At 50.4% G+C, this 14,174-nt stretch overlaps 1 protein-coding gene across 6 annotated transcripts in view; it reads right to left on the bottom strand.

Moving 5' to 3' along the window:
- Positions 1-14,174, bottom strand: part of FOXP1 (forkhead box P1) — a 206,536-nt gene that overhangs the window by 22,722 nt on the left and 169,640 nt on the right. For all 6 annotated transcript variants that reach the window (XM_084902065.1, XM_084902067.1, XM_084902066.1 and 3 more), the window contains 2 exons: positions 13,786-13,873; positions 4,697-4,780 (listed from right to left, as the gene is read on the bottom strand). In XM_084902065.1, coding sequence (XP_084758191.1) covers positions 4,697-4,780; positions 13,786-13,873 — 172 coding nt within the window. The remainder of the gene's footprint in view (positions 1-4,696; positions 4,781-13,785; positions 13,874-14,174) is intronic.

Below are 14,174 nucleotides of genomic sequence, written 5' to 3'. Positions count from 1 at the left end.
CTCAGTCTGCTCAGCCCTTCGCAGAAAACCCATCTTTACTTTTTAAAACAGTAACCTCGTCTCTCTTTTAAAGATGGTGAGTCATTCGTATTAAAAACAAAGAAAAAAAACGAACAAGCTGCTGAAGCAGAGCCGGACAGAGACAGACTTGTCGAGCTCCCATAAGGCCTTGTCGGTATTTTTGTTTATGCTCTTGTCTCACATGAGAACAGACTCTGAGAACAAAAGACAAAGCTGAAACCAAACACATAAACACAAGGGACCTTGCTGCTGGGGGAGGGGCTGGGGGAGGAGGTCAGGGGTCAGAAGGGGGGGGCCTTCCAGGCCCCCAGAACTCGTGTTTTCCGCTGTTGGGCGTACTGGCTTGAGCGGGGCCCAGTCTTGCATGGAGTTTCCCTACAGGAATCCCGCGTGTTGCTTCAGAGAAGGCTTCCTGAGGCTGAAGGACCCCCAGGCTGGGGAGGCTGGGATGGGGTGGCAGCAGAGGTTCTGTTCCCAGCCCTGCCTTCCTCCCCAGCCCTGCCAGGCCCTGGTTCCGCCTTGGTGCCGGGGCTGGAGTGCTGGAGTCCCTGACCGGCCCCGGAGAGCCTCTCGGAGCAGGAGCAGGAGCGGGAGGGACCCGTGAGGAGGTGCAGAGCATGGCCTGCGTGTGCTGCTGTCCGCACACAGCCTGGCTGCAGGCTGAAGGCTGGGCCTCTTCTTTCAGAGCTAAAGTCTGCTCCAGGCAGGGCTACTCCTGAGCTCCCCACTGCTCCTCCTCCCCTCCTGCACACAGGCCGTGCCCCACTCCCAGCCAGGCCACACCGTCTAGGAGCTGCTGTACTCAATCCGAGAAGCTCCAGCAGCTCCCCTGAGGGGGTGGAAGGGGGACTGGTTGGAAGACTCACCACCAAACGGCGCAGTGAGAAGCAGCGCCTACGGCAAAGCCTTCTACCACTCAGTCACTAAGAATTTAAAAATAAACACCAAGTCCCTTTTAAACAGAAATGGAGAGAAAATTCATAACCACACTGGCAAGGCTATAATGTCTAAGTCCCCATCTATGATTAGATTTGAAACCTGGCGATTGCTTATTTCAAATCAAAGATTCAGGAAGAATATGCAATGGAACATACACTGTGTTTTCTACTATTTAAGGTGAAATAAATGAATGGCCAGCAACAGGGACTGTCTGCACGTTAGACTCCATCATCACTCAGCTCTGTCACCAAAGTGGGAAAAGTCAAGGGCTTGCTGTGTGTGCCTTTTCTTTTTGGGCCACGGAAGTAAAAACTTATGCAAAACATGACACGTCTATCTTTTCTAATTAATTTCCCAATGCCTCACCTATACATATTTAATAATTCCCAATTTATAAGATGGTATCTGTAATGAAATTTTCTATTTTCCAATAAATGAAAAGAAGCAGGTTCACTCCAGCGACAGTGTCACACAGTATCTGCTAGTCAGGCACCAATTTCTACTTCTTACATGTAAGTTAAAGGATAAGGAATTTATAATGCTGCCTGTGAAGGGAACCACTTTTCATACACAAATGTGATCTTTTTATTTTTCAAAGGGTAATACAACAGTACATTTACATAAACTAATCCAAACAATCTGTGTGTTTGACAATGGCAAGCCTCACACAGACGCCTATTGTTGGTTTACATCTTGGAGCTCTTTATGCCGGCGTGTCGCGCTGCTCGAGCTGTCAAAGGTTTGACTTGGGCTCTAAATAAATGGTATGGAAGTGCTGCGCGGCGATATTGGACTTCTTTGCAAAAGAAAACCTGCTGTGTATGAATTCAAAAGCTATTAATTTTTCAGTCAAAAATATTCGTGCCTATTTCTTTTAATAAAGAAATACTGTGCTGAGCACTAAGAGATAATGTTGACTAGTGGTAGAGAATTTTCAATAGAGCAGTTAAAAATAAATTTAGTAGGAGGTCTGCTTCAGAGTTATAATTTTCTAGAATGTAACACATTTTTTAACACTAATCGAGGCGAACTTCCTGTGCCTTCTCCCAGGACTGCTCTTCCCTGTCTGCTGGCTGCTCCCCACTGTCCTCGCGGGGAGTCCCGGCCTTCTGGGGCCTCCCTGGCGTCTGGGCTCTGGCCGTGCCTTCTCCAGTTTGACCCTTCCTCCGCCCCCAGAAGCCTCACGATCCAGAACGAGTCCATTTCCGAAATCCAAACATTACTGCACCCTTGTCTGTAAGTAGAAGATATATCACTGCCCCCTTGTTGCTAGGGTTACAGACACACACCTTTCAGCCTGGGAGGAACCACTTCCCTCCAAACGAAACCACAGGAACACTCGCAGGTGGAAGGTGGCCATGGCCCTGAGAAGCGGCCGGCCCCTGGAGAAGCAGGCATGGGGGGGTCTCAGCACTGCTCAGCCAGCTCCTGTCCTTCCCAGGGTCCTGATTAAAAGGAGGGACGGGGCCGCCCCTGTGGTGGTGAACCTATGAGCCAGGAGGTCCCAGTTTGACTCTCAGTCAGGGCATACGCCTGGGATACAGGCTCCCCACCCAGTAGGGGGGTGTGTAGGAGGCAGCAGATCAATGATTCTCATCATTGATGTTTCTCTCTTTCCCTCTCCTTTCCTCTCTGAAATAAAAAAATAATAAAAAATAAAAAAATGTAAAAGGGGATTGACAGAAATAGCAAGCATAGCACAGGTGACTACTGATTCCACCACACACTGAATAATCTGTCTCCCCGCCCCCCTTTCTTTTTGGTGGCCTGCACGCTCAGTCCCATAGCCATTTACTGCAAATACATGGGAACTAAGGGCTCCTTCCAAGTAAAAATGGATGTGCAAAGTGTTTAATGATTTTTATGTCCTATATCTCAGTAATGTGTTCTGTTTCAGACATTAATTTTGTCTGCCAACTGCGTCCTGGCAGGCTACCATATTTGCTGGTTAATAGTCTGACTCCGTTTTATTTCTATCACCATAAATCATACATATATGGGTGTGTGTTTGCTTTATTTATAGAAAAAAATCAGTCCAAACAGATAAACCAATACTTTGTCATTATGCTGCATCATTGCATGTTGATTAAAATTGCTGGTACTAACTATAGATTGTCAACGCTCAATTAATTTTCACACAGTGACTCCGTACAAAATCAAATAAAGGCAGTGTACCTTTAAATTTTACAAATCTTAAAAATCAAGGAGCAAAGCAACTCTATTTTGATAATCAGTTGAAGGTACTAGGAGATTTTTAGAAATACAAGTATATGAGAATTACAACTATTGAAGAGATCAATTTAGCGTAAGGAACCAGGCCCAAGCCAGGAGCTGGGGAGACCATCTTTCTGTTGGATGGCACTTCCCGAGGTCAAGTGAAAGGAAGAGGCAAGAAGCGGGACGCCTAGAGCTGACATGATTCAGAGCCGAGCTTGGTCTTCTGACTGGGAAAGAGCCCACGTCACCTGGAGGCCCCACAGTTTCACCTCCGTCACACTCACACTCACCGCGCTCAGCTTCCCGAGGCTGCGAGGCCTCGCTCTGCCTCCGTGGTCTGTCTTCTCCCTGCTTCGCCTTTCAGAGTCTTTCTTTTCTCTCCCAGTGAGTTTGCATCGTCTATTTTAGCAGCTTAGTGTAGCACCCACCATCTGTCCCAAAAGGGGCTGGCTGCTCGGGCCTCAGGAGCAGCACTGGGCCGGTGCACCCTGTGTCTCCCTAGGCACCTCCTCAGACAGGTTACAGAAGCAGCCGGCTCACTGCAGGCGTTCCCTATCACCGCAGCCGGCCCACTGCGGGCCTTCCTACTGCAGCCGGCTCACTGTGGGCCTTCCCTATCACTGCAGCCGGCTCACTGCAGGCCTTCCCTATCACTGCAGCCGGCTCACTGCGGGCCTTCCCTATCACTGCAGCCGGCTCACTGCAGGCCTTCCCTATCACTGCAGCCAGCTCACTGCAGGCCTTCCCTATCACCGCAGCCGGCCCACTGCGGGCCTTCCTACTGCAGCCGGCTCACTGCAGGCCTTCCCTATCACCGCAGCCGGCCCACTGCGGGCCTTCCTACTGCAGCCGGCTCACTGCAGGCCTTCCCTATCACCGCAGCCGGCCCACTGCAGGCCTTCCCTATCACCGCAGCCGGCTCACTGCAGGCCTTCCCTATCACTGCAGCCGGCTCACTGCAGGCCTTCCCTATCACTGCAGCCGGCTCACTGCAGGCCTTCCTACTGCAGCCGGCCCACTGCAGGCCTTCCCTATCACCGCAGCCGGCCCACTGCAGGCCTTCCCTATCACCGCAGCCGGCCCACTGCAGGCCTTCCCTATCACCGCAGCCGGCCCACTGCAGGCCTTCCCTATCACCGCAGCCGGCCCACTGCAGGCCTTCCCTATCACTGCAGCCGGCTCACTGCAGGCCTTCCTACTGCAGCCGGCCCACTGCAGGCCTTCCCTATCACTGCAGCCGGCCCACTGCAGGCCTTCCCTATCACCGCAGCCGGCTCACTGCAGGCCTTCCCTATCACCGCAGCCGGCTCACTGCAGGCCTTCCCTATCACCGCAGCCGGCTCACTGCAGGCCTTCCCTATCACCGCAGCCGGCCCACTGCAGGCCTTCCCTATCACTGCAGCCGGCTCACTGCAGGCCTTCCCTATCACTGCAGCCGGGTGGCTGTGTTCTGCCTTGGGTTGGGGTGGGGATGCCAACAAGAAGGCTGCCAGCTCCCCGTGTGCAGCTCAGTACTCACGGGCTGCGGGGCGGCTTTGGGCTCCGTGGACTTCACGTGCAGGTGGGTCATCATGGCTTGCAGGCGTTCTTTGTCTTTTGCAAGCTGGCAGGGAGAAAAGGCTCTGTTATTTCTTTAAGTATAGATTTGAATGCACTGTTACTATTACATATCATTATAGCCAAAACAATACACATTCCAAACTGAACTATGGCATCATCACACATGACAAAATATTTTCCCCCGATTAATCATTTTGAAATCTACATGACCAGTGCCAAACTCAAGCACTGAGGTGTCGGTGTGGGTTTCCCAGCACAAGATACATTAGCCTTTAACTGGAAGCTCCAGACCGGCTGGCACCAGGAGTCGCATGTGACACAGACAACGAGAAGACAAAAGCGTGAATCATGCCTATTAACCACCTTACTCAGGAGGAAGCCGAAAGAAAATGAGCCAGGTAGCTAACACCCATCAGCTCGTGTGCTGCTGTGGGGAAACTCCTAGACAGACAGTGCATTGATGCCGAATGAGCTCCACCTTCCCGGGCAGGGAGGCCCAGAGAAGGCCTGGCCGCAGCCTCACTGGCAGGCCAGACAGAGGGCCACGGCGTCACAGGTGCCCATTTACTCAGTAAGCACCTCCACCCTGTGCTGGTCTCTCATCTAACATACGGAAACGTCCTAACCCTACAGAGCACTACCTTCTGAGGCACAGGGGTTCTAATCTGCTGTATGTGGAAGGGACTCAAAATACTGATTTTTGGATGTTACTTGCTTTATGCGTGCCTTGCACTGTTTTAACATGGTATTTTTGATAGTTCAAGACAGCTGAGGATAGGGGACATGTAATAATTAACTCTGTGAAATAAGTGGGAAGTGTATCCTCAAAAGGTGATGGCATTATTAATAGAACAGCTGTGGAATTTGGGGAAAATGTGTAAGAGAGTGATGAGAGGGAGAAGGGAGAAGAAGAGGAAAAGAGGGAGGGAGAAACACAAAATTGAGGAAGGATTCATTTCTTCTATGTCACATAACTAATCTTAAATCAATTATGTCTTATAAGGCTATGTGTTATTCCAAAATAACAATCAAGTAAGACATTTTTAGGTAGGGGCACTTCTAAGGGAGAAAGTGCTTCAGGAATGGGTAAGCAGAGGAAGGGAGAGGGTATACCAGCAAGAGAAAATGGCCCCAAGAATCCTACTGGATGCTGGCTGGCTCAGTCTTGGGCCGTATAACATTTGATTTTTTTTCTTCTTATTCCCTTGTGGTTCAGGGAGGACTAAATGCGGAGGGGGTGAGGGGGGTGGGGGTGGGGGGGCGGAGGGAGAGAGAGAAGAGCCCTACAGAGCTAGCATTTATCTTCCAACAAACAGGAAATGAAAATGATACCATATTAGGAGCCACTTTATATTATTCATCTTCTGTTCTTTAGTAAGTTATTGAACAGCCAAACAAAAAGATGCTCTCAACACAAAACATAATGCTAAAGGAATTTAGTTTTCCAAGTGGCTCAGTTAGAACAATTAAAATGTTGGCAATGGCATTTTTCTACAGTTTTTTTGTGTGTGTTTTTAATGTGAGTAATTCTAAATTTTTAGATGTTAAAAGTTAAACATTCTTAATTAAAAAAAAATGTTTTGTTTTAAAATTATAATGGGCAGAAGGAAAAACAAGTAGTGTGTCATAGTGAATGCTACAAATTAAAGGGTGAGAGTGATGATGATGATGCAGTCCGATGAATATTAACTGTGACTTAATTTGGGGGTAAACACTGTTGACATATTAATTACAAAGACCAAAGAGGAAAGAAATCCAAATTCTCAGCACATAAAGGAATCACCTGGTAGATCTCTCTATATTCCATGGAAACATCTACCAGGCTGACCTTGACTAGTTAGACCGAAAACACACACCTAGCCTTGTACACAGAGCCACACCCAGAGCCCTGGAGCTCATGCCACAGGGAACATTTTAGTTTTCCACAAGAATGTTTAGACTTCATTATCCATTTTGAGAATTATCTAGGTTCCTGATTTTGCCTCTACCAACCTCAATTCCACCTATAAATGATAGAAAGACAAAAATCCAGGGTTTTGTTCTTAATTAGTGCAAACTAGCATGTGATATATTCTTAAATGAGCTTTGGATTTTTATTATCAAGTCTAGCTCTAATAAAAATTATTTTAACAGTTAAAAAAACCTGGCAGAATCTGCTTTTTGTTTAGGCAAAAAGGCTAGACACTCATACCTATTGAAACCACACCCTCTCTCTACAGTCTTACATTTATAACACTCACTGGTCCTTCAAAGAGCTTTCAGATTCTTTATTACTTTTTATACCATCGTTGCATGAGCTCACCATCCCATCAATTTTCATGGCATCCTTTAATTATTATGAGAATACAAGCATTTAATATTAGCAAGCATATTCCAGCATTCCCTTATACTGAGTCCCAGGAAAGGCAAAGGAAAGGAGGATGAGAAGTTCAGTCCAAAGGTCAACTAAAAAATCTGGCTGGCAAATTTAAAAAAATGTCCGCTGAGATATCCGAAGAGGACAACTGTCCGGAAGCTTTCTTGGGGTCAGCGAGGCTGGCACCTGCCGAGTCCTGTACATCCTGTTTGGTCGCTGCTTGCACAGCCTGAAAGCTGGGGGTGGAGGGAGGTGGGGAGGGGGGAGGTGCACTCTGGGCACAGCATGGAATCTCTGTTTAGTTCTCCCTGTAAATCCGGAACCATAGCCTCTGAACTTGGCAGGGCTGCTTAAAGGTGTAGGGAAACTCTTGCTCATAAGCCCAGCACAGAGCCCAGTGCTTCATGATGTTCAAAATATTTTTTGTTTTTTAAAGGAAAGTTAAATCAGTGAAGTCTGTGTGAACTTCTCCTGGCTGAGTGTGCATTTGAAATCTGGATCATATAATGGGTTCAGTGGAATCTGCATCTGGGTTCATGGGAAGAGAATTTTGATGCTTAAAAAAAATGGAACAAAGCACGGGAAAGACAAAGCCCTTATCTTAGGGGTTTCTGTCCTGTTCTCCCTGGACCCTGGCCTCACCCCAGGTGTGCTTTCCCTCGGCTGAGACAGGCCGTCCTCTCCTGTTAGCGTCAGCGTGCTGTGCGGCGGACACGGCCTCGGGTGTGGAGGGGCCTGTGGCCAGCGGCCCCAGCCTGTCCTCCGAGACAAACACCCGGAGAGGCCCCTCTCAGCAGAGAAGAGGCCGTGGTTTGGGGCTCATCGCACACAATCATTTTACACGCTGTCAGGAGGATGAATCATCTTAAGCCCGATTTGGTGGTTCTCACTGATGAGAAAAAATTCTTCTAAAATGAAGGACGGACTCGGGGTGTCTAAACACACTGGCTTCCCGAGGACAGACGAGATGAAGGAGCCACAGAGGCAGGCCCTGGGCGACTCCCCGTCCTCCTCTGTTCCCGATTTTATGGTGGACCTGGGACACACGGCTCGGAAGGCCCTCCCGAGGAACGCGGGGCGGGCGGGCGGGCGGAGCCCAGGCGGGCTGCGGGCCAGGTCCCGGGGCTGGTGGGACAGAGGCACCGGCAGGCTGGCGCAGGCGGAGGACCGGCCAGAAGAGAGGCCGGAGGAGGGAGGAGGAGCGGCCTGGCTGGAGGCGGAAATGAAACTTCTACCACCCCAGTTCAGTCCAGTCCAGTGCTGTGACAATAGGGGCCTGACAAATAGCGACTAAGTGGAATGAAACTATCAAAGAATGAAAGCCCACAACCCCCCCCCCCCTCCCCCCCGCTGTCGGGCAGGAAGGTGGGCCCGGGACTGGCTCCTCTCCCGATGCTGCTCTCCATGCTCCCACTCAGGCTGGTGGCTGAGGGGCCCGGAGCCGGCACACGCCAGCTGTGGACAGAATGGAACGCCAGGCTCCTGTTCTGTTTCCCTTTGCTTTAAAACCATCTTCATCCACGAGCGAGATGTGCTGACAACTGAGCAAGGTCATGTGGTCACAGAACAGCATAAAACCAGGACGGTATGTACATCATGAATGTCAGCTTTCTGAGTGGTACGTCTGTCAGGGACTTTTTTTTCTTTCTGTCTATTAAATTGAATGGTTTCCTCTTTTTCCAAAAGGAATTCTGTTCTGGCCACTGAGATACCTCTTATGATATCTCACCCCCAGCGGCACGGTTGAGAGAAGTCCTAATTCGCTTGAGTGACCCAGGCAACCGGACTGGTATGAACTGGAACCTGGGCCCAAGCCTGGTAGATGGCAGTGCTCAGGTACGGAGGCAGGCCCGAGGCTTCCCCACAAGTCCCGGCACACGCGTGGCATTTGGTGGGAAGCCCTCTCCCCCCAGATGTGCAGCCCGTCCGCCTCTGCCCGGCGTGGGGGGTGGGTGCTGCACACTTCACACCGACGTGAACGTGCCCGGCGCCTCTCCGGATCTAGCTCCCCGTGCCCGCGCATCGCCCCGAAGAGCTCTCCCCAGAGAACAGCTGACAGGCGTGTCCCTGACCTCAGAAAGCCACGGCCTGGGCCCAGAGGACGGCCTGGTGCCGGTCTGCCGGTGCTGCGTGCGCAGGGCAGGGCCGCACCGTACACAGCCGCTCCGTGTGCAGCCGGGCCCCCGGGGGCAGCCAGCTCCCCTGCCTCAGTCAGTCCCTGACAAAAGGTCTCTGCTACCACGGATGCAGTAAGGAGTCAAAGGGCTCCGAATACCCACCGCGATGTCTTTCTGACCCTTCCCGCTTAGGGGGAAGGGCCAGGGCGCACAGGGGAACATGGCAGCGGAACTGCCAACCGTCCGGCCACCCGCTGCTAAGGAAGCACGCGCGCTGATCCGCCAACTCCCAACAGTGACACCCCGATGCCTCTCTGGCCACAGGGCTAGGCAGCCGCAGCAGGCCTGCCCATCACCTCGCTCCCCCTGCGGCCTGCCCTCCCACCAGAGAAGCCACCACCTTTCCGTGATGCAGGCGTGTGGCAGCCTGTGCCCCGAGGCGGGGAGGGGCTGGGGGAGACCTTTTTCTGCCAGGGGCCACCTGGACATTGTAACAGCGTTTGCCGGCCATACAAAACCATCCACCTAACACTGGCCAAACATGTAACGAACTCACCCCTAATGCCTGGGAAGGGCCAGAGCAAATGGTTTCACAGGCTGATACAGCTGGGGGCTGGGCGTTCCCCACCCCCGCTAAGGCTAATCACGGGGATTAAAACATGGCCCGATCCTTTGGGAAGCCTGACTACAGGTGAGAACAGGAGGCCTCTGTGCCGGGTCCGCGGTGCGGTGTCTGTGGTTGAGGCTCCTGTGGCTGGACTCGTCTACAGGATGCACCCGCGTGGCCTTCACCAGCTGTGGTCACACGTGGCCCCCGCGGACTGCCCTCCCGCATTCCCCCAGGAGACCCTTCCCCAGCACCTATCTGTTGAGCCCACAGGAGGAACCTTTGCCGATTTCTACTCTAAGACTAATTTAGCTAGGTTTTTGTTTGTTTGTTTAATATACTTTTGTTGATTTCAGAGGGGGAGGGAGAGAGACAATGATGAGAGAGAATCACTGATCATCTGCCTCCTGCCCGCCCCACACTGGAAATCACACCTGCAACCCGGGCATGTGCCCTGGTTCACAGGCTGAACCGTGACCTCCTGGTTCACAGGCCGCTGTGGGCTCCGGGCTTTGTCTCTAGGGGGCACGTGTGACCTCTCCCAGGTGAGAATGCCAGCCAGTCGGGCCGGGCGGACTTCTCCTCCCGCTGTAAGCGGCCTCGTCCTTGGGGCAATTGCCCCAACCTGGATGAGGGCTCAGTGGTGCAAATGATATCCAAATTCAAGTTACTAAGTGGTAATTATGTAACATACTTTGAGATCCTGGAAGGTTTCAGTAGGTCCAGCACTGGGTAATGCCCCCTTGAAGGGAAAGAGAAGCTCTGGGTCAGCTCTGTCCAGGGCGTACCCCCACCTATGGGGACCTGGGCTGCTGCGGAACCCCCAGAACACCGAGGTCACCCCGAGGTTACCCTGAGGTTACTCGGGCTCTGGTAACCCGTTCCTTAGGAAGCATGTCTCCAGACAAGGGCGCACGGAAGGGCAAAGGGGACAGCGGAAAGGTGGAGGAGCTGCGCTCCGCAGAACAGAGGCTGAGGAGCCCGCTGTGAGTGTGACTGCCCACCGCTAGCTCTCCCCAAGACCAGCTCTGCAACCCAGGCCCTCCGTCTCACTCCAGAAGGGCTCTTCCGAGCTCTGTCTCGGGACAGGGCTCATTCAGTACTACAAGCTGTTGACGTTTTCTGGTGTATCTCATTTGATCGGATAACAGATAAAATCTGCTTGGGTTTGGGCCCTGCAGCTCTCAAACGCCCTTTTCAAATTGTTCCTGGTGTCTCAAGAACCGATTGGTGTTTGCTGGCACTGCCCAACGGATGGACAAGCCAATGGGAAGTTCTCCACTCGGTGTATTTTCCTCTACCGTAAGACCAGGAGGGAAGTCCTCTCTTCCTCACTCAGTCCTCCCACAGGCCCAGGAGGCTCCTGCTGTTCCAGGCACAGGGAATGCTGGCTAAGTGCAGGAGCAGATGGATGGATGAATGAATGAAAATGTCCCTCAGCCTGCTTCCATCACAGATAAAGGTCAGCGGCACTTCTCATTGAAGCTGCTACTGAGGAGGCCTGACCTGTGTGGTGATTAGACGGATCTTATACACCAAGGCAAAGAAGGGAGAGGCGAGAGAGGTGAGCGGACTCAGGTAACCAGGAAAATAAAGGAACAAGTTGCTAACAATGTAATGAAACTTTTTTGCTGCCCCTTTTGACAAGGGAGTACGTGGCCACTTCTGCCAGGGCCAGCCAGAGGTGGGCATGTTCCGCCGAAGGCATCATGGTCACAATTACCCGGTTTCCATGGCCCAAGAGCAGCCACAGAGAACTCACAAACAAAGGGTGTGGCCGTGTTCCGACAGAACCTTATACTGGACAGTGACATTTGAACTTCATGTAGTTTAGTCTTTTTTTGCTTTCCCTAATGATTCAAAATGTAAAACGCTTTTTTTCCTCATGGGATTTGGTCCATGGTGTGTAGTCATCAACCCTCTTTGGACCAGCACTATTTCCACACTCACCACTCTATCCACCTCCAGGTGGGACAGCCCTCTTTCAGCACAGCAGACTCTCAAGCAAAAGTGCTGTTTGGAAGGCCATGGGCCTCTGCCACACTGTTTGGGACACACCCACAACAAACCACCCTAAAGCAACTGCACTTAGTGATGTTGTAGCTCCTTTTCTTCTCCTGCCTGATTTCCGTGGAAAGTAAAGAATGATAAATAAAATAGGTAACCGGTTCCTGAGTGAGGAACAAGGGTCCCACACTCGGATGTGCAGTCCAGAATGCCTACCAGAGCAACCATGACAACAACTCTGGAAGATAATTTGTTCTAGCTGATCATTGAGAATTTAATTTTATCAATTAAATAAACACAGCAGGAACTTGTATCACTTTATAAACACTACCAGCAACACATGTAACCTCAGGCTGAATCCAGTTTTTAAGGGCTTACTACATTTCAATGTAAAGTGAACTTTGGGGTGAGAAAAATACAGTGCTTTTCACCTTCCACAAAAACTTGCTAAATTTAAAGATGTTTCCAAAGATTTACCTAAAAATCTGGGGATTTTATGATGTGCCTTTTGCCTGTATAAATATCCTACTTTTCTATAAGTTCATATTATTTGCCTGAATAGAAAAATATTAACTAGCTGAAGAAGATAACTTTCGAGACAATCTTACTTTTAAAAGTTTAATTTGTCAAATAAGATAACTAATTTTTAAAAATCCCTTCTATCCTGAAAAATCACAACAAAAAGTTTAAGTATGTTTTGGCTGATTTTTCCCTGCAACTGTTTGAAGCTATAAATGACTTAACTCAGTAAAATTCCAAATGTAATTATCTTCTGTACTTAGCCTAGGGCTCTCCATATATCTCAGCATTGCTGCCTCGCATACAAAACAGCCTTTCTGACGGCGTGACCACATAGTGCACAGCATTGTTTAATTCCCCGAGAGGCTCACCTCCGCGCACCAGTCAGGCGGGCGGCCGGCCCGGTGCTCACGCCTCTGCAACGCGGCTGCACAAATGGAGTTTGGGGGGTTGGGCCTTTGCAATTGCACATTTTAATAATCTCCATTTCTGACCCAATTTTTACTTTCAGAAACGAATTTTCTACCAATTACACCAAGAATGGAGTTACCGCTAAAACACTGCAATGCACAAACAAGTCATGTCAGGGAGTGGAACCCATGCTAAAAATGCCCCCTCCAAGCCTCATAGCTGGGACCCACAGGACAACTGGCAGAAGTTCATTTTCTCTGGTCATAAAGCACCTTCAGTATGACCCAAGCATTTCCAAGTACAAAGCTTTCCCCTGTGTGTGTGTGTGTATGTGTGTGTGTGTGTGTGTGTGTGTGTGTGTGTGTCCTTGTGCATGTAAACGTGTGCCGGGAACTCTGGGTCGTTCTGTTGTGGGAGGCCTGAGCACAGCCTGCAGGTGCGCTCACTGCCGCTTGCTCTCTCTCTTCATTCACATCGGTTCTCTCTCAGCCTTTCTTCCCAGCCCCCTCCCCTTCCATGCTCTCCCAACTCCAGGTTAATAATATTAGCAACTTAAGGCACTTAACTAACAGCACTTAACCAGTGAGTTAAAGAAGAGAAAAGGGAGGGAGGGAGGAAGGGAGGGAGAGGAAGAGAGAGGAAGAGAGAGGAAGGGAGAGGGAGAGAGAGGGAGAGAGAGGGAGAGAGAGGGAGAGAGAGGGAGAGGGAGAGGGAGAGGGAGAGGGAGAGGGAGAGGGAGAGGGAGAGGGAGAGGGAGAGAGGGAGAGAGAGGAAGGGAGAGGGAGAGAGAGAGAGAGAGAGAGATGGGGCGCTGACAGGGGTGAGAGGTGGCTGCGGACACACAAACACACAGAACCCCAAACAGTAAACTGAGGCAGGACTTTCCCACAGAGTGAAACATCAATCAATCAAATACAGCAAGTTCTGTACCTTCCATTCGATAACGAGTGACAGGGACTCATTGCAGAGGGCTAGTGAAGTTTGGAGTTTGAGGGACACTGAGGTAATAGGAAAAGGAAATTGGGTTTTACCTGTAGCTCTAACTGCTGAACAACCTGCATTTGTACTCTACATTGAGCTGTACTTCTATCGTCCAGCGCATGCTCACTGTTGAGATGTCTGCAACAATACATAGAAAATCATTAAGTGAAATGGAGAAACAAAAAGGAAAATACAAGTTACCAGGATGTTCAGGCATACACGGGGCAGTGGTCTGGCTCACAGTAGGCATCTCCACCGCTTGGTACTGTCAGTACATAGAACTCCCCACACTGGTATTACCACAATAAGTCTCCTAGGGACCAGTTCTGCAGAGCATCTGGCGATAAACATTTACACATAAGAAAGAAAATTTCACAAATTCAGTCAAGGCCGCATTCAAGACCACCTCAATGGGCAGAAACCTGAGACAGGGCCTGGC

The sequence above is a fragment of the Pipistrellus hanaki genome (genome assembly GCF_964339955.1).
Source record: "Pipistrellus hanaki genome assembly, chromosome: 13".
NCBI lineage: Eukaryota > Metazoa > Chordata > Mammalia > Chiroptera > Vespertilionidae > Pipistrellus > Pipistrellus hanaki.
This window is presented reverse-complemented; position numbering and strand designations above follow the sequence as displayed.